Source organism: Heptranchias perlo, chromosome 23 (genome assembly GCF_035084215.1).
Source record: "Heptranchias perlo isolate sHepPer1 chromosome 23, sHepPer1.hap1, whole genome shotgun sequence".
NCBI classification, from domain to species: Eukaryota; Metazoa; Chordata; class Chondrichthyes; order Hexanchiformes; family Hexanchidae; genus Heptranchias; species Heptranchias perlo.
In genome coordinates, this window is record NC_090347.1 from 17,409,379 (window position 1) to 17,437,083 (window position 27,705).

General features: G+C 38.5%; 1 protein-coding gene across 1 annotated transcript; it reads left to right on the plus strand.

Moving 5' to 3' along the window:
* Positions 1-104: 104 nt before the first annotated feature.
* LOC137341140 (cAMP-dependent protein kinase type I-alpha regulatory subunit) lies at positions 105-27,350 on the plus strand. Its single transcript, XM_068004117.1, has 10 exons — positions 105-510; positions 11,833-12,006; positions 12,952-13,043; positions 14,081-14,142; positions 15,451-15,497; positions 16,704-16,862; positions 19,447-19,507; positions 20,244-20,365; positions 22,349-22,430; positions 22,840-27,350. The coding sequence occupies exons 1-10, from the start codon at positions 340-342 to the stop codon at positions 23,010-23,012; spliced, it is 1,143 nt and encodes a 380-aa protein (XP_067860218.1). The 5' UTR covers positions 105-339; the 3' UTR covers positions 23,013-27,350.
* Positions 27,351-27,705: the final 355 nt, after the last annotated feature.

Below are 27,705 nucleotides of genomic sequence, written 5' to 3' on the forward strand. Positions count from 1 at the left end.
ATTTTGTGCATTAGCAACCTCAGGTTCCTATCCTCCCCTCCCCCTCTTTGCTGCTGGGTGGCGCTGCCGAGAGCGAGGCGGATTGACGTCAGTCGGCGCGGCTGGTTTCCGGTGAGAGGTGACAGTGACGGTGACTGGGAGCACTCGTCCTGTCCAGTCGCATAAACAGGCCCTTTTAGCTGTCAGTTTGTGCGCTCAGCCTGCCCCAACTGTCATCAGCGGACGGAGAAAGAGTTCCCGCTCCCGTTGAGCTGTGTTTCGGGTGGCGAGTGGTCGCTCGGTGCCGAGTAACTCGCTGTATTCCTCAGTGTGCGAGTGAGCGGTTGGCTCGGTGGTAAGATGGCGGCGGCGGGGAGCGGGGAAGAAGAGCGCAGCCTGCGAGAGTGTGAGCAGTATGTGCACAAACACAACATCCAGCAGATCCTCAAGGACTGCATCGTTCAGCTCTGCATCGCCAGGCCCGAGAAACCCATCACCTACCTCAGGGAGTACTTCGAGAAACTCGAGAAAGTGAGTTAGGAGAGCAGTGAGCTTCATTTTCTCAAGAAAAAAAGTGTCCTTGTTTATGTTGGGTTTGGGGTAAAAACAGTCACTAACCTATTGTCGCGGGTCTGTAGCAAGTCAGTAATAATGTGGGGTGGTTGATGGCGAACGTGACACGCAATTTTTAATGTAGACATTAAAAAGGTGTCTTGTTTACGTTGGTGCATACATTGCTGAGCCAGATAATAGAACAAAAACAAAGGCAAAGTAAAACAGGATGCAAGTATTCGTTAAATCATGAACAGTGAGCCCAGTGATAGTCACAAAATGGTAGGCCTGCATACGGAACAAATTCGAGAAGGCGAGCACCCGCACATTCTCAAAAGGTTAATATCAAAAGACAGCCCCTTCTGGTTTTTTTTCGGGGAAAAAAAATCGCATGCTAAGTGCAAAAGTACTATGCATTTATTGTATCCATTACCCAATGTCTGGATCGCCATTTGGTATGTCATAGCGGCCACAGCCTTGTTTCAAGGATCAAGGGAGCATTGCACTCGAGGGCTATTGGTGAATGAGACGTTGAATGTCAGGACTGTTTATGTAAATCATGAGTTGTAGTAGAAGTATAGTAAAACCACTATTTTGTGATTTAACAGGATTTTAATGAATATACTGCAGTTATTCATGTAATCTTGCCTATCTAGTTGTAGCCAGAGAATCTCCTGCAATAAGTTTTCTTCCCTCTCCCACACCATTACCTCTGGAGTCCCTCAAGGATCTATCCTTGGCCACCTCCCATTTCACATCTACATGCTGCCTCTTGACATCATCCAAAGTCATAACATCAGGTTTCACATGTATGCTGATGACACACAGTTCTAGCTCTAGCTCTACCTCACCACTACCTCTCCCGACCCCTCGCTGCCTCTGTTGTCAGACTGCTTGTCCGACATCCATTCTTGGATGCACTGAAATTTTCTCCAGTTAAACATTGGGAAGACCAAGGCCATTTTTTTTAGGCCTGCCATAAACCCTAGCCACCGATTCCACCCCTTCCCTGTCCACTGTCTCTGGCCGAACCGGATTGTTTGCAACCTCTGTGTCCTATATGACCCTGAGTTGAGCTTCTGACCTCATATCCTCTCCATTACAAAGGGCACTTACTTCCACCTCTAACGTCACCCATCTCTGCCCCTACCTCAGCCTACCTGCTGCTGAAACCCTCATCCATGCCTTTGTTACCTCCAGACTCGACTATTTCAATGCTCTTATCTTCCACCCTCCATAAACTTGAGCTCATCCAAAACTCTGATGTCTGTATCCCAACTCTCACCAAGCCCCCGTGTGCACTGACCTACATTGGTTCCTGGTGTGCCAGTGTCTCGATTTTAAGATTCTCAAGCTTATGTTCAAACCCCTTTGCTGCCATACCCCTCTTTTATTTCTGTAACATCAGCCCTATAACTCTGAGAACTCTGCGTTCTTCCAACTCTGGTCTCATGTGCATCCCCCACTTCCTTCGCCCCACCATTGGCGACCGTGCCTTCAGCCGTTGAGGCCCTGAACTCCCTCCCTAAATGTCTCCGCCTCAACATCTTCTCCTTTAAGCGCTTCTTAGAACCTACCTCTCTGACCCAAGCTTTTTATCACCTGTCCTAATATCTCCTTTGACGGTGTCAATTTCTGTCTGATTACGCTCCTGTGAAATGACTTGGGATGTTTTACTACATCAAAGGTGCTATATAAATGCATATTGTAATTATCCCTCCAACAAAGTGTAATTTATTGACTGTTTTGGTATTGGGATTTAACTATCTTTTTCTCTATCTTGTGGTTTACTGTTACTGTATTTACATATAATGCCCCTTTTGTCATTTCAAAAAGGTAAACAATTTTTTCTATTTCTCCATTGGGTTAACATAAAATTGAGTAATTGCTGAAACTTTAATGTTGTAGAAGTCGTCAAACTGCAAAAGTAGCAAAGTATTTCAGCCTTTGGAAGTCACAGGTTGAACTTTGGAAATACTGTTTTGCTCCCCTTTATATTAATCTGCAAACTTCATATAATGCAGTATTAGCACTGAACAAACATCAGTAATTTTGAAGGATCAAATAAGTTTTTGGAATGATTAGCTTATTAATCTTTATACGACATGTATATACTGGTGAAATGAAGTAGTATTTTCATTGGCAAAAATGGATCAGAATTTGATTGTTTTGGACTGCAGCATTTGGTTTAAACTTGTGCTGTTGTGTGTGTAAGCTGTAAAATCTGAATTCTAAAACTTTCATCTTGAATTCATTTCCTTTCTAATGCAATAAGAATACAGGTCCTGACTTCCTGACTTTCAAATTTTGAAAATAAGTATTTATTTAAAAGAAAATATAAAAATTACATATGATACAGACAGTATGATCCATCACCATATTTAACTGATCTGGAAATCTTGCAAAACTCACTTGGTAAACCACCATGTGATGGCATTATGTAAACACTCCAAACTGTTTAAAACAAAGCATTCTGGACATGGATTTTGGTCTGAATTTTGTAATGGTTTCAGAGAAATGAGGATTAGTATGTGTTGTTATGTCAGGTGTAAATACTACTTCCGTTTGTCTTTCATTTTGTGCTGCAGTAACCCCATGACTCTCTGAACTAGTGGGGTTATGAATGAACACGTTAGATGTAATATTCGTCTCCTTTCTCTTTCTTCTCTCCTCCCCCCCCCCCCCCCCCCCCACCAGTTACTATAATTTATGAAGAATAGTTTGATAATTCCTGTGATATGATTTTACTGGCAGTATTCTAATATAGTAAAATTAACAACTTGTAGTTGGTACTGCAAATTTTCAGTGAGAAAATAGTGTCAGAGAAGTGGTATACTTTTTCTTAATAAAGATGGCATAAAATAATTGTCATATATTGCAGTTTTGTCTGTAATCGCCAAAAGCTTTGTATAAAGACATTTTTGCATATTTAAAAGTAAGAAAGGGAGAACTGATCAAAGTAAGTGGGCTTTTTGCCTTCAGAATTTGCTTGTACAAAACATTATTGATTGTTTCTGCAAGACTTAACCTTAGAGTGAAGTGACTGAAACACTGAAGCCTGTAAGGATTCGCCTATACGGTGACCCAGTATAATTTCAGGTGTATTTTAGAAAAATGGCATTCAAATATTGCTTGCAAATAAAATTTGGCAAAGTGGTCAGCGTTCAGGATATTTTTGTTCATTGAGTTCATAGTGAAATCTTTAGTATTTCAGCAGCCTATTTTTTAGTTTTAAATTTGCCATTCCTTTTTCTTTTACTTTTGATTCTAATCGAGACAGTCACTATCAAGAAATGATCACATTTGATGACAAAGTTGATAGGCTACTGGTAATCAGAATATTTGTAATAATCTGTATGATCATATGATCAATTTGTGATAGAAGGTATTGCTTGATGAGCTGATTTTGTGCAAGTTACAATTGCACTGGATTTATCACTGCTTAATCATTACTGGTTTTAATTTAGTTGTAGCAGATGCCAATCAGTGGATAGGTGACAGTTTATTATATTGATGGTAATGATGAGTTTATTGATTTTGCTGAACAGAATTACTGCTAGTTCTGTCTGGTCATTGTATATTTGCAGCTACGTCAGAACATTTTGTTTTAGTCAACCTGTTTGCAGATATTATCTAGACAAAGTAAGTCAAATTTGCCAAAGAATTGGATATCACTGGACTGGATTTACAGAAAGTTAGCATCTCACCAAATAATATTGAAATGGTTTAAAATTGATAAATTAAGTATATTTGAGAAATTCTCAAAGAATACACACTTTGTTCAATATTAAATCTCCAAAAATTCCCACGGCAAACTGAGTTAAGGTGCTGCTGGCTGCATACCAAGTACAAGTCCAATGAAGTGATATGAGCTAACATAACATTTAGATTGCATTAGAGTATCTTGACCAACTTTGGTCATTTTAACTCCAAAAGACATGTATCTAGGAAAAGGGAGCAACAAAGTTGATTTCTCAAGACTTGAATTGAGTCATGAGGGCAAGCTGTACAGACTGTTTACTTTTATCAGGAAAGGAAAACTGATATTTGGAATATTTTGATTTTTAAAAATATTTAAAATTTTGAAAGGAACTGAAGTTTTTTGAGGGTCCAGGAAAAAGGTCATAGGAGACAATTAAGAAACTGAGTTAATGCAGAATTTCTTTACACTGAATTGGAAACTTATGGAATAAACTGTCGAGAGAGTGACTGTTGAACCCTAGGATTATAGTGATTCTACCTGTTCTCGTGGGTTCTCTAGTATTTTCCAAGTACATTTAATGTTCTGCATGTACACACACATAACTTCTCATTGCAGATCATCTTCTATTGTTAAGAGAACTGCTAAGTCTTTGTAGCTTTTATTATTTTGGAACAGATGTTGTAACTTAAGTTAAGTACTGTATAATTGATCTAAATCTGTCCTTTTTTTGCTTCTGTTGAATCTTAATAAACATAAAGTTGTAGTTTTAGTCTGAGCTAAAGGTATGCCACGTGTTTACTGTCTGTCAGAGTGATCAAAGATTTGTGGTGATGTCCTGTACTATTTTCTGGTGTATATTTCGATGGCAGAGGACTTATTGTTCACCCAGAGGTCCATTGTCCTAGATACTTTGAACACAAGGTCAAGTTTTGATTCATAGGAAGTGCATGCTTGCATATGGGAGCTGACTTTTGGGTTGTGAATGAGTAAAAAGTGTAATGAGAGCCTGCATTGCAACAATACACATCAAAGCAGAGTATGATTTGGCTATTCTGTACAAGGACTTTACACCAAATTCAAATTGTTGCCCATGTGAATTAGTGTAAAAATTCTTGCATAACAATTTGTAGAAGAGAGATTAGCGAAGGATATTGATTGGATCAGAATGAGGCAGAGATGATGACGCGAGTTTGGAAAACCAATACCAAAACCAATGGACTGATCTACCTTTCCTTGCTACTTCCTAGTTGTATGTTCTTCTGAACGTCTGAAAGCACACAGGCATTTCTTGTTCAATGTCAGACTAGAAACTTTGTCCCGATTGTTAACTATAACTTAAAGTGATGGCCTTAATATAATCAAATGCTGCTTGTGGCACTTTTCTCTAAATCTTAAGGAGCAGTATGGCTCATCTGACTTTTTTTTGATAGTGGACATAGTTGAGTAACAATTTCCTTGGTGGGAAGGTGGTGATGGAAAAAAAAAATTTGGATGTTGAGTGCGCTTTGGTCCCTTCTAAGCTGTGTCCGCTTTGTTTTTTAAGCTTTTCCTACATGATGGATTGTGGGGGGGGAGATGCCTCTCGCAGATTCATACTATCTGGTGTAGATTGCGGAAGGTCTGCTTATAACGTATGTGTAGCAGGTGCTGAAGTTGTCCCATCATGCTAGCCTGATGTCGAATTTGGATGAGATGTTAAATAGAGGACATCTCTGCCTGTTCAGATGTACGTAAAAGATCTCATGGCACTATTTGAAGAAAGCAGGGAGTTCACCAAATTGATTGTTCATTCATCTCATGGCTGGGAGCCATTACAGACACACAGACTGCTCATAACAATCATTGCTTTTAAAAGTAATTTGTTGTGAACTGTGCTTTGATTTGAAAGGTGCTATATAAATGCAAATATTGTTGATGAATTCAATTGCAGCACCATGATCAGGAAGAATGCCAATTCCTGGTCAGTACAGTTAGAGATGGCCAAAGACGTATCTGTTACACACGTCACCGAGTGATGGCTAATAGCAAGCAAAGTTGATGTGGCAAGCCCCCAGCTGGCTCCTTTCTTGTTACAAAGATTTGAAATTTCTGCATTGCTTTTTGTAGTTTAGGGAAGTATTTTATATTTGAAAGAACTTTGCACCTTTAAAGCTGTAGTGTCCCTTTATTAATAACTTGTAGCTTACCTATAAATTGCTTCCCAAAAATTGGTCACTTCTATATCGTGCAAATACTTCTTTCCCCTTCTCTGATTTTTGGTGACCAATTTACTTTAAGATTTCCTTACAACGTGGTATGAGCCACTTCATTTTGTATGACAGCCTTGAATCAACTAGAATTCTCTGGAATTATAATTGCTTGCTTGACACTAAATGTCTAGCTTTTGAGAAGGTAAACCTGAGTACTGCTTATACTGATGCACTATGCATTTTGTTTGCTTAGGATATTAAAACTGGTATTCGCTATATGAATGTTTGGAATTTCCCTGTTCAGAACCACAAACATTGTTAGTGATAGCATTGGTTGGGGGAGAAGAACCCAAAAGAGGAGTCTTTTTGTTGACAAAGATGCAGAAATGATAGATTGCTATTTCTAACATCACTCCTATCTCATCGAATCAAGCTTAACACCATTGTTTAGTGCAAGATATTGTGGTTAAGGATTTGAATGTTGCATCTGAGGTTGGTGATGTTTGCACATGTGACTAAGGTGGAAACCATAAAAGTGCTTATTGAATTATAATAACTTGTATTTATATTGTGCTTTTAATGTGGGAAAATATCCCAAGGTGCTTCACAGAAGCATATTTGGAGGGGGGGTGGTGTGAGGAATGAATGTCAAGCCAAAGGAGAGATTAGATGAGCGATCAAAAGTTTGGTGGAAGAGTTTGGTTAAGAGGATCTTGAAGGAGGAGGTGGAGAAAAGGAAGAGTTTAGGGAGAGAATTTCAGAGCATGGGGCTTAGGCATTTGAAGGCATGTCTGCCAGTATTGGGGCGAAAGAATGAGCGGATACTGAAGAGCCTGGAGCTGTAAATTCTCGATTCCGCAGAGAGCTTACAGCACAGAAGGAGACCAATTTGCTCGTGTTTGTACTAGCTCTTTGCGAGAGCAATCCAACTTAATCCCACTGCCCTGCTTTCTCTTTGCTTCAAATGTTTATTTACTTTTCCTTTTAAGATGCAGTGGTGTCTGCTTCAACTGTTCCTGTGGCAAAGCATTCCATGCTCTAAGAACTTTCTGCATCAATAAATTCTAATCTCTTTCCTGATTTAGTGAGACTTTTTAAGTGACTCATCAAGTAAATTAAATTGTCTTTTCCTTTTCACCCTCTCAAAACTCTACAGAATTTTAAAAACCTCCATTAGATCTTGTTTTAGCCTTCTCTGCTCCAATGAAAATAGTTCCAATCCTTTGTTTGGTCTCTGCAATTGAAGGGAATATTGGCCTGGAATTTCCTGAAAACTTGCGCCGAAACAATGTAATAACAAATTTTCAGCGTAAAAGATTGCTAGGCCTGAATTTCCTTGATCTTTTACGTTTATTACGCAAAACCTCTACTGAAACCATCTGCCACTCATTAACATAGGCCTGCCCCATGCAAATTTCTTGAATTTACACCAGTTCTGAGCAGGCTGTAAATTGTGGCTACATTTTTAGGTCCTACACGACCCAAACACACTTTTTTGTGGTTTTTTTAAAAAAGTGATTTAACTTGAAAGGGAGAAATTTGCAGGGCTATGGGCAGAGCTGGTGAAGAGGACTAATTGGGTAGCTCTTTCAAAAAGTTGGCACAGACACGATGGGTCGATTAGCCTCCTTCTGTGCTCTTGTTCCATGATTTTTATTTTTCTCCAAGTATTTTCTGCATATTTGGATCTTATATAATGAAGCCATCACTAACTAGAATGTTTTCATTTTCCAACTACCAACAAAATACAAGTGATAACTGGAGTCTTTGATTTTCAAAAATCAACTTTTTGTTTTTTAAAAAAAACTTTGAATCAGGAAAGGCACTCTGTCTCCTTTCTTTCTGTCGGCCTCACCATAATATGGTTTCTGAAACTAATGGAATATTAATATTTCAAACACCAACCCTACAACGAGTATAAGATCACTACAGCAGGGTTTTTTCTCACTCTTGCACCCCTCTCTCACTCACGTACCCATCCTCTTCTCTGTTTTGATAAATACTCAATATAAAATTTACCTAAATGAAGTATTTGAAATTCATCCTCTAGCTTTTCTTCAAATAATTAGACCAACCTTTAGTTGATGGAGTCCCAGCTTTGGACAGAAATATCATGTTCAAGCTCAGGCTTTTCAGAGAAGCTGATGCCTTCAAGTAAAAGCTTTAGTGAAGATGTTTGAAGACAAAAAAGAACATTCAATTGGTAAATTTAATCATGTTGTGGATTTTTTTTGATGTTTTAATGAAAACCTTATTTTGGATATCTTTTTCGGGTACTGAGATGGAGGGAGGGTGGTGGATGAATTTTTTTTTAAGAGCGTTTTGAATGATTTGATTCACCTTTCTAGTCGATATAACATAGAAGATGTATGAAAACTAAATATTGAATTGTGAATTAACAGACACAAATATTGACACGGTATAAATATTGACGTGATGCTTAGCTGAAAAATTGTGGTTTTGGAAGTACAGTTAACATATACAGGAACTTTTTGCTATATTCAGGAAGTACCCACGTAATTAATCAGGTAAGGAGGTTCTGTATTTGTTTAATGGGGTAGGCACATATGTCAGCTATAGTGTTTCATGGCCATCACGGGCTCTAGGTGTCACTGCTCATTAATACGTATGGTGCCGTTGTGTCTTTATTCTGATTTTAATTGTCAGTTTCTGTAGTCAGGAATTGTCTGAATTTGGGAATAAAAAACCTAACAATTACTTTAGTTCATGTGGTTCAACAGTATAGTTCCACACTGCAAGTGTGAACCAGAATTTCATACTGCTTGGCTCGTGTATAGCTAATAATCATAGTATTCTGTAGGAGTGTGGCTATTTGTTTTGGACTTAGTGAATAGATTAATGTACATGTGAAAGTTAAGTAATACATTGCTATCCAACAACAACAACTTGCATTTATATAGTGCCTTTAATGTAGTAAAACGCCCCACTGCGTTTCACAGAAGCGTAATCAGACTAAACAAAATGACAACGAGCTAAAGAAGGAGACATTAGGACAGCTGATCAAAAGCTTGGTCATGGAATAAGGCTTTAAGGCGTGTCTTAAAGGAGGAGAGAGAAGTGGCGAGGCCGGCCAGGAGAGTATGGGAATAGTCAGTGTGGAATTAACAAATGCACGGATGAGAGTTTCAGCAGCGGGGCAGAGATGAACGATATTATGGAGGTGGAAATAGGTGGTCTTAGTGATGGAGATTTTAGCTTCAAAAATGATCAATTTTTGCTTCTATACAATCTTACTACTTACTAAACCAAATTTGTAGTCTTTAACTCAAGCTGTATAGTTTGTTGGTGTGTTGTTTACCACCAGTTTAAAGAGGTCAAGAGGTTTGGCCTGTATAATTTTAGTGTACCTTAGTGGTAAAAGGGGTTCATGGTTTACCTGGTGCCATGCTATCCAAATTACTTTGCACTTTAAGTAATTATCAGTAGAGAAAAAGTACTTGAGAAACTAATGGGACTAAAAACCGATAATTCCCCTGGACCTGATGGCCTACATTGTAAAAGAGGTGGCTGCAGAGATAGTGGATGCATTGGTTATGATCTTCCAAAATTCCCTAGATTCTAGAATGGTTCCAGTGCATGGGAAGGTAGCAAATGTAACCCCACTATTCAAGAAAGGAGAGAGAAAACAGGGAACTACAGGCCAGTTAGCCTGACACCAGTCGTCGGGAAAATGCTGGAATCCATTATTAAGGAAGTGGTAACAGGGCACTTAGAACATCATAATATGATTTAGGCAGAGTCAACATGGTTTTATGAAAGGGAAATCGTGTTTGACAAATTTATTAGAGTTTTTTGAGGATCCAACTAGCAGCGTAGATAAAGGGGAACTAGTGGATGTAGTATATTTGTATTTTCAAAAGGCATTTGATAAGGTGCCGCATAAAAGGTTGTTATGCAAGATAAGGGCTCATGGGGTTAGGGGATAGAGGATTGGTTAACGGACATAAAACAGAGTAGGGATAAACGGGCCATTTTCAGGTTGGCAGGCTGTAACTAGTGGGGTACCGCAAGGATTGGTGGTTGGTCCTCAGCCCATTTACAATCTATATTAATGACTTGGATGAAGGGACTGAGTGTAGTGTATCCACATTTGCTGACTATACAAAGCTGTGAGGAGGACACAAAGAGTCTGCAAAAGAATATAGACAGGTTAAGTGTGTGGGTAAGAAGATGGCAGATGGAGTATAATGTGGGGAAATGTGAGGTTATTCACTTTGGTAGGAAGAATAGAAAAACAGAATATTCTTTTAAATGGTGAGAAACTAGTAAATGTTGGTGTCCAGAGAGACTTGGGTGTCCTGGTAGAAGAAACACAAAAAGTTAGCATGCAGGTACAGCAAGCAATTAGGAAGGCAGATGGCATGTTGGCCTTTATTGCAAGGGGGTTGGAGTACAAGAGTAAGGAAGTCTTACTGCAATTGTACAGGGCTTTGGTGAGACCTCACCTGGGGGTACTGTGTACAGTTTTGGTCTCCTTGCTGTAGAGGCAATGCAACGTAGGTTCACTAGATTAATTCCTGGGATGAGAGGTTTGTCCTATGAGGAGAGGTTGAGTGGAATGGACCTATACTCTCTGGAATTTAGAATATTAAGAGGTGATCTCATTGAAGCATATTAGATTCTCAGGGGGCTTGACAGGGTAGAGGCTGAGAGGTTGTTCCCCCCCCCGGCTAGAGAGTCTAGAACTAGAGGGCATAATCGCAGGATAAGGGGTCGGCCATTTAAGACTGAGATGAGGAATTTCTTGACTCAGAGGGTTATGAATCTTTGGAATTCTATAGATAAATTTTTGGACTCTAAGGGAATCAAGGGATGTGGGAAATAGGCAGGAAAGTGGAGTTGAGGCTGAAGATCAACTATAATCTGATTGAATGGTGGAGCAGGCCGTATGGCCTACTCCTGCTCCTATTTCTTATGTTCACGTATGGTCAAGTCTTCATTCGTGGGAAGCATTGGCTTTCCTATGGAAGCAGACTTTTTGCACCGAGCATAAGTCAAAAAAGTATTGGGGAAGAATCCTAAATTGCACATCCTGAAAACATTGCAGTTTTTTCTTGTGCAGAATTGCCAGAATGGCTGTTGCATAGTTCCTTCAAATAACTGAGGATGGGCAGATGTTTTTTTCTTTTTTATATCCCGCTTCATATCTTGCAAATGATTTATTAATATTTTTTTAAAAATGAGTTTAAAGTTGTCATGCTAGACTAGAAAACATTTTGGGCATGGATTTAGTACAAACCACGGTAGTTCGTTGATTGCTTTCACTTATAACATTTCTTTATAGAATCTTAGAACAATATAGCATAGAAGGAGCCCATTCGGCCCATCGTGCCTATGCTGGGAATGAAAATAACGTTCTTTACTTCCCTCTTTTTTTAAAAAAAACAGGAGGAGGCCAAACAGATGCACAGTCAGCAGAAATCGGGTTCTCGATCTGACTCTCGTGAGGATGAAATCTCTCCACCTCCACCCATGAACCCGGTAGTGAAGGGGCGACGACGGCGTGGGGCAATCAGTGCTGAGGTTTACACGGAGGAGGATGCCGCATCATACGTGAGAAAGGTAGCAACATACCCTGTCTGGACCGAAGGATGTTTTCCTGGGCATAATCATAGTTTAGTATAATTCTTTGACAAATAATTCGCAGGTGTTGTAGACACCTCCAGTGCATAGTTACTCCAGGTTGTAAACTAGCTAATTACCAGTTCAACACCGTTTTGGCTGGTCATGCAGTGAAATTCCTTCTTAACTGTGACATTCGATTGCAAGACTCGGGTAGAGTTTCCGCTAGTAATTTCAGCGCAATCCGGCTGAACCAGTGCAAGAGATTGGGGAATTTTAAACACAAGTGTGTTTTGCTCAAAGCCACTTACGCTCATGTCTTCCACAATCTTTTATGTTGGTTTAAGATTCAGTTCACCGGATCAGGCCCTGCCAACAAAACTGGCCACGCCCCCAGGTCTAAATTGCAAGATTCTGCCGATTGCACTGGTTAGGAAGGCTCTTCAAATTGAACTCATTTTCTTAGGCACACAGGCATTATTAGGCACATTTTAAATTTTTATTCCTATCAAAAAATATTTAATTTTCTATGAAACTCACAAGTGTAAACCGATGAAACTATTAAATGGTTCAGTATAATTTTTTTAAAGTTACTTTCAGTGATTTTAAATCTTTAAAAATGTTTATTTTCGGTGATAAACCATTTTCAGCTGTATTAATAAAACTGCACCAGGTTGCCACTCTAAAACATCAACTAATAGTTTTTAATGGAATGAGAGAAGAAAGAAACAATTATGTTCTATTGCGCTGCCTGATTGCACTGGTTCATTGAAGATTTTACATTTGTGATTATGCAAATTAATTTTATCAGAAACTTTAACTGTAGCTTAACTCAGTGCAATTTCCCAATTGCGCCCAAAGCAGAAACTCTACCCCACGGTGTTTTAATCTTTTGTGATCCACTATCTATTAAAAGCAGTACATGTTTATCTTGTAACTATATAGGTAATTCCTAAGGATTACAAGACTATGGCTGCCCTGGCTAAAGCCATCGAAAAGAATGTGTTGTTTTCGCATTTGGATGACAATGAAAGGAGGTGAGGAGTTTCTGATTTAAGAGGTTCTGACTGATTGCAAAGATTATTTAACCTTTTTTCTTTGCTATACAATTGGTTTGTGTCAGCTTTGCTTGGTTGGCAGAGCTCACTTCTGAATCAGAAATTAATGAGCTCAAGTTCCACTTTTAGATTTCAGCACATAATTAGCCCTTCAGTATAGTACAGAGTGTTGTATTGTCTGAGATGTTAAATTGAAGTCCCTTCTACCTGTTCAGGTGGATGTTCAAGATCCTACAATACTGTTTGAAGAAGGATGGGAAATCTTGGTGTTCTACCCAACATTCTTCCCTCAACCAACATCTCATTTACTGTTTGTAGAGCCTTGTTGCGTGCAAATTTACTTCCATGTCCACCTACATAACGCTTCAGAAGTAATTATTCGATTGTAAAGTGGTTTGAGATGTCCCAGGGATGTGGTATGGTTCTGTATAAATGCAAGGTCTTTTTTGGGGGGATGGAAAATTTTTGGATTTAACAATGAGCGATACATTTCTAGGAGAAGAATATTCGTTCAGTCTTTTGATACCCAGAGCCTACTCCAAACACTTCAGGTCAAAGTAGATCACTGATTAGAGACTACCCCAGCAATGTGCTTTGATCTTGACTTCTGAAGAGCCTCCCAATACTGAACCATTTTGCACATGGATCAGTTTATTTGGATGAAGTTTGTCATTTGCTGGATATTTTTGTTGACAGCTAGGGACTTGATATGCAGGTTCGATCTGCACAAATTCCCTCCTCCCTCTCCCACCCCATTTCTGATTTTTTTGGGACAGAAGTGCTGCTTTGAAATGGAGTCATCAAAGTGCTGATGTATGATTTCTGTGGATACTTTAAGCTAATATGCTGTATTGCTTCTGATGGGAATGGATATCAATGGGGTGAAATGACAGAAATCAACCTTCAATCCATACTAAGATCCTTCACCTGCAATCCACCCTTTCCTTAGCTATGTTTATTAAAATAATTTTGTTGAGACGCAAGTTTTGATATTACTTAACTTTTGTTTCTTATAGTGATATTTTTGATGCTATGTTCCCAGTCACATACATCGCTGGCGAAACAGTCATACAGCAAGGTAATAACTTGTGTGTGTGACCATTGGAAGTAAACCATGTCTGAATTAAGGACTGGTTGTTAACAGTATAATTCCTCCTTTATGCTTGTGTTTTTTACTTCACGTAGTTCTAAAATTAAGGATGGATGGAGTCAAATGAAGATAGTTATAATTTTTTGATTTCTCTCTAAGTCATCTATTGTGGGAAAGGGGATTCTTGTATTTGACCTGTCTCCAAGCTTGTCTATCTGTACCAAGTTATACAGAGTGAGATACAATAGCTGCATATTGCTTCTAGTTCTGTTCATAACTGGGTGCCATCATAATTATGTGTAGCACTTTGTCTTGGAATGTGTTCGCTAAAGGTAACATTCAAATACAACAAGGAAAGTAGTATGGGAATGGTATAAAGTAAGGAGGGAGGAAAGATATAGAGATGCATTTGAGGGAAAATAACACCAGGACACTTGATAGCCAGAAATAGGAAGGGTGAACTAGATAGTCAAAGCAAAATAGATATTTTTCCCCTTCCATTTTTTTTTTAACATTTGAATTTCAGTTCCGCTTTCTTGCGTTAACAGTACAAAAACATTAAGAAACACAGATATAATGCACAGTAAGACAGTGTTACAGAAGTCAGTCCTACATGTCATTCATTACTTGTATTGCACTGATTATTAGTTGATCTCCTGTGGTGTTACACCCGAATAGTCAAGACCAGTTTGAATTTCTCAGGTCCAGCAGGGTTAGAGGGTGGGGGGTAATGGAACCAAATGTGGGGGAAGACAGTGGAGGGGGAGAGGAAGGAAATGCTAAGAGGGGATTCAGGTCACTGGGGGTAGGGGGATTGAGGCAAACAGCCAGACATCAGGGGAGGAGAAATGCAGTAACTTGGGGTGGAGGGGTTACTGTAAGAGGAAATGAGTCGTGATAGGGTAGCCTGCGAGGGACAACTATGGCCAGTGGAGGGTTTTGGGGAGTGGATTGGCAGCTGGTGGGTCGGAAGGGAAAATGTGTCCACGAGGGGTGGGGGGGGGGGGGGGGTGGTGGGAAAGAGTAGATATTTTAATTTCTTGAGAGTCAGAAACATGCTCGGGGTGGGGGAGGGTGGTGGTGGTGGAGGAGGAGTTATTGGGCCAAACTTTTGTTCAGTGAGGGGGGTTGGTAGAGTGCTATAAACGTGATTAATTGGGGGGGGAGGAATGTGGGGTTGAGGGTAGAAAACTTGCTTTGTGGGTGAGTTTTTAAAATTCTTGAATAGCTCTGAATTTCCATTTGGATTATAGTGTTGTGCTGTGGTTGTGACATTGTATATTTTTGTTCTTGTAGGTGACGAAGGGGACAATTTCTATGTCATTGATCAAGGAGAGATGGATGTAAGTTTGCAGCCTGCAAAATGTATCAATAATACAGTATGATATTTTTTATCTGGCACTACTGTTTCAAAATAGATGTCCAGAGTTACATCCATTGCATCTTTTTGTTGTGACATCTTGCTTTCAGCTTGTTTATGAAACTTGGTGTAAGATGGATTTCTTTATTTTGGAGACTGGCTTTATCCTGATGTAGAAGGCAAATTAATGCCTGTATACTAATAAATCTGGTGTCCAATTGATACCAAGCTGTCAATCCATATCAAACTGGTAGTGTATATAAGTACAGAAAACTAAAAGCTGCTTGCTCTGACTGTCCAAACCCTCTGGGTTACTGACCCTGTGTTGCAGTACTGTACAACTCCAGTATAACAGCTGCAGCTAATACTGCTCAAAAAGCATCAAGTATTGCCCTGTCAGTTAAACGTCAAAGATTGACTGCACATTTTTCCCTTCTATAAAAGCAGGTGAGTAAATTTGTGTTGGTAAATAAACTTAGTGTTTGTGGTTGTGAGAGATGTATAGATGTACGAAACATCATATCTGCGCAGTGACATCCCCAAATTACGAGGAAACCAGTGCTCCACACTCTGGGAAGTATGATCAACTGGCTTGAGTGACCTTGTACTACTATCGTAAGCAATATAAGTGATAAGGCTGTAAATGTTGCAATTATAGAGAAAATATGGATCTTTTGCTACGGGTAACATCTTCATTGCTTTGGTAACTATTATGCTTCTGGAATACCAATGTTAGTTATAGTTTTGGGGCCATGTTGATATTTTTTGGAAATGGATTTCCTTACATATTAATACCATTGGTACCAACTTAAAAAATGCTAACTATTTCCTGCGTGCCTCCCCCTCCCCCACCCCCAAGTTTTATAGAATTGCAGATCTAGTGTAACATTTCTCAGCAAGCTAGTTGTATGTGTTAACATTTAAACAAATAAAATTGTAATTTTGTACACTAGCAGTAGAATTTCTGAAGTGAGCTGAATTACTAACAGTGATGGTATTGCCAGGATAGTGTTTCTAAAATGTTTTCCACATGTTAACATTTAAAATGTTAACTTTCATCTATCTTTTGCTGTGTACACTATACCTGATTACTTCTCAAAATCCACACTGTTGAACACAAAATGGTGACAGTTGCAACTAGTTTTGATTCTAATTATTTTTGCTGAATCCTTCTGTTTATGTGACTTAGGTTTACGTTAACAATGAATGGGTGACCAGCATTGGGGAGGGTGGCAGTTTTGGAGAACTTGCACTGATTTATGGAACCCCAAGAGCAGCAACGGTCCGAGCAAAGACCAATGTGAAATTGTGGGGTATCGACCGAGACAGCTATAGGAGAATCTTAATGGTAAGAGAGTGGCTACTTCATAAATTTATGCTACCTGGGTTACTGTAAATTTACATTTTTGAATTAAATTATTTTGGCCTTCCAATGTCTTCTAAACAATAATCATTATGTGCTTTTCACTCGACTTTGAACATTGTAGCATGACTACAAAAAAAATACTGCATCTGTAGACATTTTTGCAGTCTGTATATATGTATACATCTATCCCAAAGTGAAGCATCATAGAAGTTTACAGCACGGAAAGAGGCCATTCAATCCAGCTGGCTGTTGGCTAGATCAATCCAAAACTAATCATATAAATGTGCTGTCTCTCCATGGTCCTGTTTCTTGCTGCAATTATATAGGGCTGTGGTGAGACCACATCTGGTCTACTGTATACAGTTTTGGTCTCCTTACCTAAGGAAGGATATGCTTGCCTTAGAGGGGGTGCAAGGAAGGCTCACTAAATTGATTCCTGGGATGAGAGTGTCCTCCTCCAAGGAGAGATTGAGTGAAATGGGCCTATTTTCTCTGGAGTTTAGAAGAATGAGAGGTGATCTCATTGAATCATTTAAAATTCTTAGAGGGCTTGACAGGGTAGATGCTGAGCAGCTGTTTCCCCTGGCTGGAGAGTTTAGAACTGGGGGTCATAGTCTCAAGATAAGGGGTCGAGATGAGGAAAAAATTCTTCACTCAGAGGGGTTGTGAATCTTTGGAATTCTCTACTGAAGGCTGTGGATGCTCATTCAAGACTGAGGTCGATAGATTTGTGGACACTAAGGGGATATGGGGATAGGGCAGGAAAGTGGAGTTGAGGTCGAAGATCAGCCATGATCTTATTGAATGGCACAGCAGGCTCCAGGGGCCGTATAGCTTATTCCTCCTATTTCTTACGTTCTTCCACTTTAAATATTTATCTACTTTCCCCTTACAAGATGCAATGGTTTTTGATTCAGCTACTCCAGCAAACTGTGTAAATAAATTTTCTTCTAACCCTTCTCATTCTTTGTGACCGTCTTAAATTGATGACCCCTTATCACATGACTCTCCAATTAGAGGAAATAGTCTTTTCCTATTCACATTATCAAAAACCTTCGTAATTTTAAAAACCTTAACTAAATTACCAATTAGCTTCTCTGCTGTAGTGGAGATAACCCCAGTATCACAAGTCTCTGCTTATCTCTAATTTCTCATCACAGATATCAGTCTGATAAATTTATGCTATAGGTGCTTTAATATCCTTTCTATAATGGGTACTTAAAACTGTACACTGTTCTGCTAACTGGCCGTACTATTGCCTTGTACAAATTTATCACAATCACTTGGTCTTGCACTCTGCCCTATTTATGAAATCCAAAATGCTCTTGGCTTGTTTTATGGCTTTATCTACCAGCATTCTTTCAATTTCAAGAAATTATGCATTTGAGCTCCTCGTTCTCTCCCTCCACATCTGTAAGCATTTTCAATTGAGTGTATACTCCCATTTCTTGTTTTCCTTCCCAAAATACATCACCTCACACGTGTCTGCATTAAATTTGTCTTTGTAACTTCATGCTTCCATCTACACAACTTATTGTGTCTCCTAACTTGATGTTATCCACAAACTTGGATATACAACTCTGTTGCTTCATCCAAGTCATTGATGTGTATGATGAAAAGCTGAGGCCCCAGCACAGATCCCTGGGGAACATAACTTGTCACACCCCACTAATCAGAGAATGCTTCTTGTATCTCTAGTCTGTTTCCTACCTCCCTTTGGTCCCAGTGCTGAAGTCCAAATCATATACTTGCATATATATGTGTGTATGTATTTGTGAATATAATTATATATTAAAAAATCTTGCCTGTGCTCACATTTCCTTTCTACAAAACCTGACTTCCTGTTGTCACATTTCACACTTTTGTGTTAACTTTTCCATTAAACTCCTGTGTCCATGTTTATAATGGAAACTGCCTATGTAAACTTGTTATACACAAGCAAAATACTGCGGGTGCTGCAAATCTGAAATAAAAACAGAAAATGCTGGAAACATTCAGGTCAGGCAGCATCTGTGGAGAGAGAAAAAGAGTTCTGATGAAAAGTCAGAAACGTTAACTCTGTTTCTCTCTTCACAGATGCTGCCTGACCTGCTCAGTGTTTCCAGCATTTTCTGTTTTTATATACAGTGATTGTACACTCCCACCAGTGGTGGCGCTGTACTGCCTCAGATTTGCATCTCCCAGCTGCTCAGCCGGGACTGCAATTTCTTGTTCCAACCAACTCTGTTTCTCTGCTGTAACTTTTGCTATTTAAATAATACAAAATGTGGTCAAATTATCACCCATCCCCTCAACCGTGCTTGACCTGAAGACGGCACTTGGTCTTGACTCCCTTTATACAACGTGTACAACACCACAAGAGATTGCCGAGTGCATATAAGAGAGAACATGCATCCTTAACAATGCAAATAATATTTTTAAAGGTTTTTTTTTTACGTACTAGTTCTGTTAGAGAATTGGACTTTCAACTATTTTATGGAGTAAAATTGTCAAATTGTAGAGTTTTGTTAAAATGTTGGATGTGAACTATTCTCTTGAATTATTATTAAAATGTTTAATTTTATAGGGAAGTACACTGAGAAAGAGAAAGATGTATGAAGAGTTCCTCAGTAAGGTCTCCATTTTAGGTAAGCAGAAAACATACTCTTTGTACTTGCTTTCCTCCTTTATGTGCAAAAACTGGCTCACAACAGAATTTTAAAGCATATTATAGAAATGAGTTGCATTTATACAGTGCTGTTGAAATCCTCAGTCCCAAAGTGCTTCATAACCAATAAATTACTTTTTTTTGAAGTGTAGCCACTTTTGCCTTCTGGGCAAATGTGGCAACCAATTTGTACACAACAATGTCTGACAAATAGCACTGAGATGAATGACCAGTTAATCTCTTTAGATGGTATTGCTTAGCCTGCACACTAAGAACTGCTGCTTTTCTTTGAAAAGGTGCCATGCGATATTTTATGTCCACCTGAACAGACAGGCAATGACTCGGTTTAAGGTCTCATCTAAGTAGGTCACTTGTCCTGCCTACTACCATTGTGGTTTTATTCCCACTGTGGGCCATTCTCTTCCTGAAATGGAGCATTCTGCTACACTGCCGAGCACTCTGGCAGAGAACTATCCAGAGAACTATCAAAATTTGCCAGGGTATATAGCCCCATTCTAATGTCAGACAAAGCTACAACTCGAGCAAGTCTGGGATTAATGCTTTATTGCAGAGATTATTATGTCCAATCTTTTTCCCAATAGCTTTGTATGCAAATTTTGTAAAGTGTTTTTTATATATATTGCGTATGTATAATGAGGAAAAAACTTTGTTAAATTTATGCTGTTCAAAATGTAAAGGAAAGTTTTCCCTTGTAGAATCTCTGGATAAATGGGAGCGTTTGACTGTGGCTGATGCATTGGAGCCAGTGCAGTTTGAAGATGGACAGAAGATTGTGGTGCAAGGAGAACCAGGCGATGAATTTTTCATTATTTTAGAGGTATGAATAGTTGTTAAAATATAGAAAGAAAATAGCTCATTTGAGGATGGAATAAATATTCAGAGTAAACTAGTTTATTGTGCTAGAATACATCTGTACGTCATACATGTCTGCACAAATCTAAGTAGCTGCATAACGACCATTGGGTGTAGTTTGTTATAGGCATTTTGCTAATCACGTGTTTAACATGGCAGAAGCAATTCTTTGGTATATTGCCTAAATTGTTGGTATAGTAGTTGATTAAATCAACAATCTGGAGGAAGCCTATCCCATTTAAGAATTCAGCAGACATACACAACCTTCCCAGAGTTCTTTTTCTCTGTCAACATCTATTGTCTTCTAACTTTTATACTGAACAAGAGGTTTCTCGGCTCTAATATCGTTCTGTGTTATTTTTTAAGTTATGCTAACCCTAATTTCTGCTTCCTTTTACAAAGACTGGATTTTTATTGGATCATCTTGCCTTCTGCCACTGATTTGTCTTTGGTGCAGTTTGTTTAAATTCTGTCAGTAAATCTAAAGAAAGCTGAAAAATCCAATGATCCAGGCTGTGATGGCTGGTGTCAGTTTGTAGAAATCATCATTTGAGAGGATAGAGATCAGTCAGAACACACATTATAAGTTTCCTTCTATAGCTATTTATCTTTAGACAAGAAGCACCAGATGGACCTTGCATGTGTTTTGAATGTGAGGTTCTTTTGCATTGGGAGTGCGGCTTCCTCCAAGCCTCATACACCACCAGCATTCAAAATACTTTCTCTCTTTCCAGAGGGTTAATCCTTTCAAGTAAATACACTAAAAAGCTAAACAAGTTTCTTGGTAGTTTTAGAGAAATGTAGAAAGAAAATAACCTCCTTTGAGGATGAAATAAATATTCAGAGTAAACTTGTTGTTTATTGTGCTAGAACGCATCTTTACGTCATACATGTCTGCACAAATCTAAGTGGCTGCATAACAACCACTGGATTGTTTTTATAAAGCTATTCACAATGTTGTAGGATGAAGCCTGTTCTATACTATTCAATCATGAATCAAACATTTGATATTTTTTCTGTTTTTGAATTCAAAAATTCTTAATCTCCTGGAATGAACTAAAGACTATGAAAGCTTGATTGTCTGTTGTATATCTTTGGCACCTGACTGTTCAAGCCACAGCATATTTAAATTCAGGCTATTTCCTTTTGAGGCTTTCCATTGACATTTTAACTTCTGAGAGAAACCAATACTTCTACCTCCAACCATTGCCCTATTTTGCTGGCTGTCAGGAAAATCTTCCACTCCAAAGCCAACTGGAGATTAGTTTTATTGTGAAATTCTTCAGTATTTATTTGCACTATTTATTTGATTTGAAAACTCATGAACTCCGATTAGAGTTTACTTGAGACCAGTGCATTTTTTCAACCCTCTTTCTAAAAAATAATAGATCTGGTGATCAGGTTCAGGAAAGGGGCCTGTGTTCAAGCCTTTTGTTTGATTCTTGACCCGATTGTAGAATCTTCTCCGTAAATGTGCGCATGCTCCTTTGCAGCTGTCGTTTTGTGGCGTCCAATTTTTATACTTGACACAGGCCTTAGTGGGTTTCAAGTTTCACGGTGATCTGCCTGTTTTATTTGGATCAAGCTATTCTTAGACGTCATCTGAACTGTTAACCTAAAATATCCAAGTTTCAATTTTAGAGGCTGTAGTGACCAAATTCTGTCTGCCAGTGTTTTCCTCTGATAGAAAGTAGATTCCACTGCATGGATGTCTTTATTGCTTTTGGTATAATATTTAAGACCACTAAAGATATCCATGAATCTAAATATTACTTGTCATAAGTAACCTCCATTTCCAAGCAGTGATGGCTAGATATGTTTTGAACTGTATCTCTAGTGGTTTTTGACCTACCAGTTCAAAAAATCAAAGCTGAGAATATTTAGGAACATACAGGACCGTTGGTAACATTATTGCCACAAATACTTTATATTGAAATTTGTGTTCTAGGGTACAGCAGCTGTGTTACAGCGCAGGTCAGAAAACGAAGAGTTCGTAGAAGTTGGAAGACTGGGGCCATCAGATTATTTTGGTGAGTTGAGTCATGGCTTAGAAATCTTGAAAGGTTTAATACCATAAATAAAATTCCTTTTTTAATATTTGAAGTTGTTAAAAGCAAAGGTAACTGGAAAGTTAATTGGCGTTTTGATATAAAGTCTCTCTGTTGGAAGAGAGAACATTGGCTGCTAAAATTTGTTATCCCTCGTATTAAGAGTAGGATATTGAAGTGATTGTAGTTTCACTGCAGCTTAGATTGGTTAATGGCAAACAACTGGAATCAAGCCTGGGACTTAGTCTGTAAAGCTTAGTGCTATATTAACCTGATACATTTACCTGCTGAGCCATCAAGAGCACCGGGGCTTGGTTCTACATTTCATAGGTTTCAGTTTTTCAAGACTATAGATGGATTTGAAATCTTATTATGTTTCTTTTTCCCTCAGGTGAAATTGCTCTTCTGATGAACCGCCCTCGCGCTGCCACAGTGGTAGCACGTGGTCCGTTGAAGTGTGTGAAACTGGACAGACCTCGATTTGAACGTGTCCTGGGTCCCTGTTCAGACATACTCAAACGAAACATCCAGCAGTACAACAGCTTTGTATCGCTGTCTGTCTGAAATCCTCCTTTACTCTGCTGCAGCATCCGCCAGAGCGAACTGCCTCATGTCTGTCTAAAATGCCGCTTCCTGTGGCAAGACCACCACCAGTCCCACAGCTTCCTGTCCATCAGAGAAAGCATTCCCTTTGTAGCATTCAGTGCCACATTTGCTTTGCGTCTTTCTCACACTGCACCAGCTTTCTACACAGCCAATCCAGCTTCAGCTAAAGATATTTTTTTTTGCTTTGATGCTTGCGTGTAGAACTCTGCCCATTAGTTCTTGTTTATAAAACTGCTGTTTTAACTAAACAGTGTGATTAATACCCAGATAATTAAGTTTTAGTTTAGTTATATGAGCAGAGGATTTCAACCCTTTAGCTTGCTCTGTTTCAAGGTATGTTGTAGTGCGTTCATGAGTCTTGAATCTCATGAATGTGTACTAATGGAAAATCTTGGGTTTTAGGATGGGATGGGCAGCTTCAAAATTATTTTGAGGACTCTTCAAACCCCACAGCATATGCGGATTACCACAGAATATGTTTATTTTAATGTGGCTGGGGCTGAAAAAGTTTAAATGTAAACACACTCTGAAAATATAATTTCTGTGTACAGTTTGCACCTGGCAACACAATTTGAGGGGAAAAACAACCAAATTGAGATGTGTTAGACTTTTTGTAGGTCACATACGTTTTAGTTTTGAGATAAATGTTATCTTTTAATTCTTTTCGGAAGCATTTTGAAAAACTATTTAAAATCTAGTTATTTTTCTAGTTTTAGGCCTTGCTTAGTCAGGATCCTGTTGGCCTGTGTGGTTTTGCCAAATGAATATATACTCCATTTGCACGTGAAGTTACATTTGGACCTTTTTTTAAAAAAAAAGTCCATAAAATAAAAGCCCATTTTAATTTTTGTCAGCAATTTCTGACTCTTATTTAGTAATCTCCCAAATATCAACGGGTACCTGCTAATCTTCGTGCAGTGGATTAGGCAGCTAAATTTTTGCTTGAGTAAAAATTAGTGTACACTTTTTTCATTGATTTTTATGTACAGAATATCCAATACAAATTGGTTTATTTGGATTCAAACAAAACAGAACAATATTGCAGCATCATTATGACTCACTCAATGATGCTTCAGTTGATGGGGTTTAGCTAAAGGGTCAGCTTGTTGTTTTGGCAACCAGAAATGCCGTTGATGATCAGATCTCATTCTTATGGGCACAGACTTTCGTAATAGTAGATATTTTGTATGTATGCCTATTATTGCAAGATTTCTGCAATATTAAGTTCTGAGCCCATATCAAAGCATGCTCTTGTGAACTGGGAATTAGTGGAGTCCTTTCTCATTAGCCTCCCCTCCTAACATAACAGTAGCTGAGTAGCAATAGCCTTGGGTGTATTTGACTTGTAGCCAGAAGATTATCAGCTCTGAATCTGAGTTGTGAGTCGCTTGAGTTTGCTTTCCTTGAGGTTTGTCAGTTCTTATGGAGCACTGCATGGAGATGTAGTGTGCTATTCCATCTCCAGCAACAGGAAAATTAAGGGTCTTGCTACATTTGAACTGTGCTTCATGGTGGCCAGTTGTGGAGTTATATTGGCAAAAGCTGTGGAAACTTCTACAGCCTAAATTGAGAAGGATATACAGTGTTAAATGCTGTAGGGAGGGATAAACAGCCAGAAATATTGGCCTGCTCTGCACCAGGCTAGAAATGTAGCAAATTTGTTTGAAAGGCTTGTGTTTAACTCCGGGCACAAATTTTAAATTTACTAACACAAAGTAGAAGTAAATTATAAATTTTACAAATCAGTGTCTCTTGTTTTGTGATATAAAAAGTTATTGACCGGAATAGTGTTTAGTGTCCTTTCTTGAATTAGGAACGCAAACTCTGTACATGTCAATTGTTGCTACTTGCTGGACAAACATAATTGGAAATATCAACTTCAGCCAGTAACAATCACAATGAAATAGTTAGAAATATAATTTATTCTTTTGTAGATGTGGGTAATATATTGACACTGCTAACTGATTTTAACAATTGACTTTTCTATAGCAATTGCAGCAAAGTTACCCTGCTAGTGAACATGAGAACTAGTTAGCACATACTAGATGATCTGTGGATTTACTCCCTAACTTTAGATACCATTGGCTTTCAACCTGTTGCTGAGACAGAGCTAGTGAAAGGGTTGCAAAAAGAAACCTTGTATATTAACCAGATGTAATTTCATTCCAAGGGCAAAAAAAGTAAACATTCCTTTTAGTAACAGACCAGTACCAACATCATTGGTACTGATGCAGGTACTCTGTGCACTAGTACTTGACCAGCACTGGCAGCACAAGGTTGGGCAGTGGCATCAATAAATCCACTGCAGCCCTGACCCAGTTTATAAATTATCCACTGCTTCCTGGTTCTATACTAATAGCATTGGACACGTATAGATATTAAGTAACTGTCCTGCACTAGGCTAGGGTGGTGCAATGTGGTATCTATTTAAATGAAGATTAATAGCTGACATTTAAGTTGGTGCAGTGCTGTAGTGCCCATGTTATTTTGCGTTTAATCATAGTTGCACTTTCCTGCAGCTCACAGTAGCTGGCGCTGTTGTTCCATTATTGGCATACACCAGAGCTCAGCTGGTATACAAATGTACACCCAGACACACTGTAGTAAAAGGGAGAAACCAAAAACTGGATGATTGATCCCTAACTAGCCGATGCTTCGGCATTCTGAAATGTACCACAACAGCTTTTTAGTAAGGCATGACATGCAATTTTATTTTGAAGCTTTCAAGAAAGGGGGAAACTCATTGCTGAGTCTTAATGGCATTTCAGTATTTCACAGCTTTGTGTTATATGTGCATCCATTACACACAAATTTTACAAATTCCACACAGCTGTAATTAGATGAAATTATATCCATTATTCTATATAGAATGACTTAGACTAGAATTATTGTTTGGATTGTATAGCAAGCTAAAACTAAACTGCTTGGAGAATTGGGTTATACATTCAGGCATAGGCTGTCTGTAGATTTTGCTCTGCCAGTATTTTATTTCCATAGAGAATTAAACCAGATTTATTATGTACTAAATATTGCTATAGGTGATATACTCGATGAAAACTTGCAAAACCACTTCAGCCATCTCTATATGATGCACACAGTGCAAACTTTTAGATGTACCTTGCATGCTTTTTTTTTTATCAGTTTGTCAGTGCACTTCCCTTTAAGATGCTGTGTGGGGCAAAGAAAATGCATAAAAATCCATGAAGAAAGACTAGTTATGTGTTGAGGGCATGATGACTTTCACTTGAGTAGGAGTTGACGTTTATATTGGCCAATTTTCCATTTTTCTGGAGGCATTACTAAAGAATTTTCTCATTAAGCTTTTTTTTGGGATCTGAGTAATGCATCTTGAGTAATCAAGGAACGCCATACCCAATTCTTCTGGTTGTGGCAACGAATTGCATCTATTGAACTTTTTTTGTTTTTTTAAAAAGTCTAATTTACAGTCTTCTGTTAGGAGTACCTTTTAATGCCTGATAATGTTTAATTGGAATTTACTTTCTAAAGACCTAATTCCTGTTTTATCAATTTAAACTCCGAGAGAAATGAAGAGTCGAGAGTAAGGTTGAGATGTATTGGTATTGGTCTAATTTGGTTTGATATTCCTGGCATGGACAAAATTAAGTCAGCTGCTTCTTACGGGAGGTGTCCTCCAGATATACCAGTGTGTTGCGCAAGTGAAATCTGGTACTTTATGTTAACTTTTTCTGTTATCTTGATAATTGGACAAATTGACAGAAAATGGGTGACGGTCATTCCAGGGTAGAACTTACCAGTACCTTAGATTATCAGTAAGAGTGAGATTAGTGCAGTATTCCAGTAATAAATTGATAGATTTTGAAACCATTCTCCTAGATTTAAAAAAAAATCTAACTGTGACAACCCTGGCTTCTAGCAGATTGGGTTTGGCTTGCTGCACATTCTTGAGGTTTTTATTTACCTAAATGATTTTATTATAAAGCAGCTGATAATACTGAGTTTATTGAATAATCTGATGCAGTTGAAGCTTTACCTATTGTGTGCAATCAGAACTGTACGTACAAACGACCACGGTTTGATGTAGTTTGCCTTAGCTATCATATGGGGATTAGAGACATTCTCAGCTAGCTCACCTACAAAAGAATTTGCAAAGTGAGAATACAGCGTGATAATATGTAGATTATCCAAGGACCATTTTTTGTATTGTTCCCAATGACTGTATGAGATCAGATTTACTGTATGTGCTAAAATAATCCTTTTGTTATAGAGTGTCCTAATGACAGGTCAAGCAATAAAAGTTAATTCTTAAAAAGAAAACTGTTTCCCTATTTATTCATTCTGAACTAATCAAGCAGGTACACGACTAAAGCACTGATGCTGTTCTTGCTGAGTATAAATATGACATTACGGTCTCTTTACATTCTACTAGGATAAGCTCATGTAATAAGTCCTCACAAAAACGAGCCACTCGCAAGGTAAATGTCGGATATCTTGAGAAGGTAATAAAATGGAACAAGAAGGGGTCATTCAACCCACCAAGCTTGCTCCTGAAGCTTCACAAAATGAAAAGAAGGTCCCCTCATGGATGGTATTGGTGCTTTTCCCTGTTAGTTAGCTTAAGTTTGACTGTCATCTTGTGTTTTAGTTTGTAACTATGCTGCAACCTGGTTTC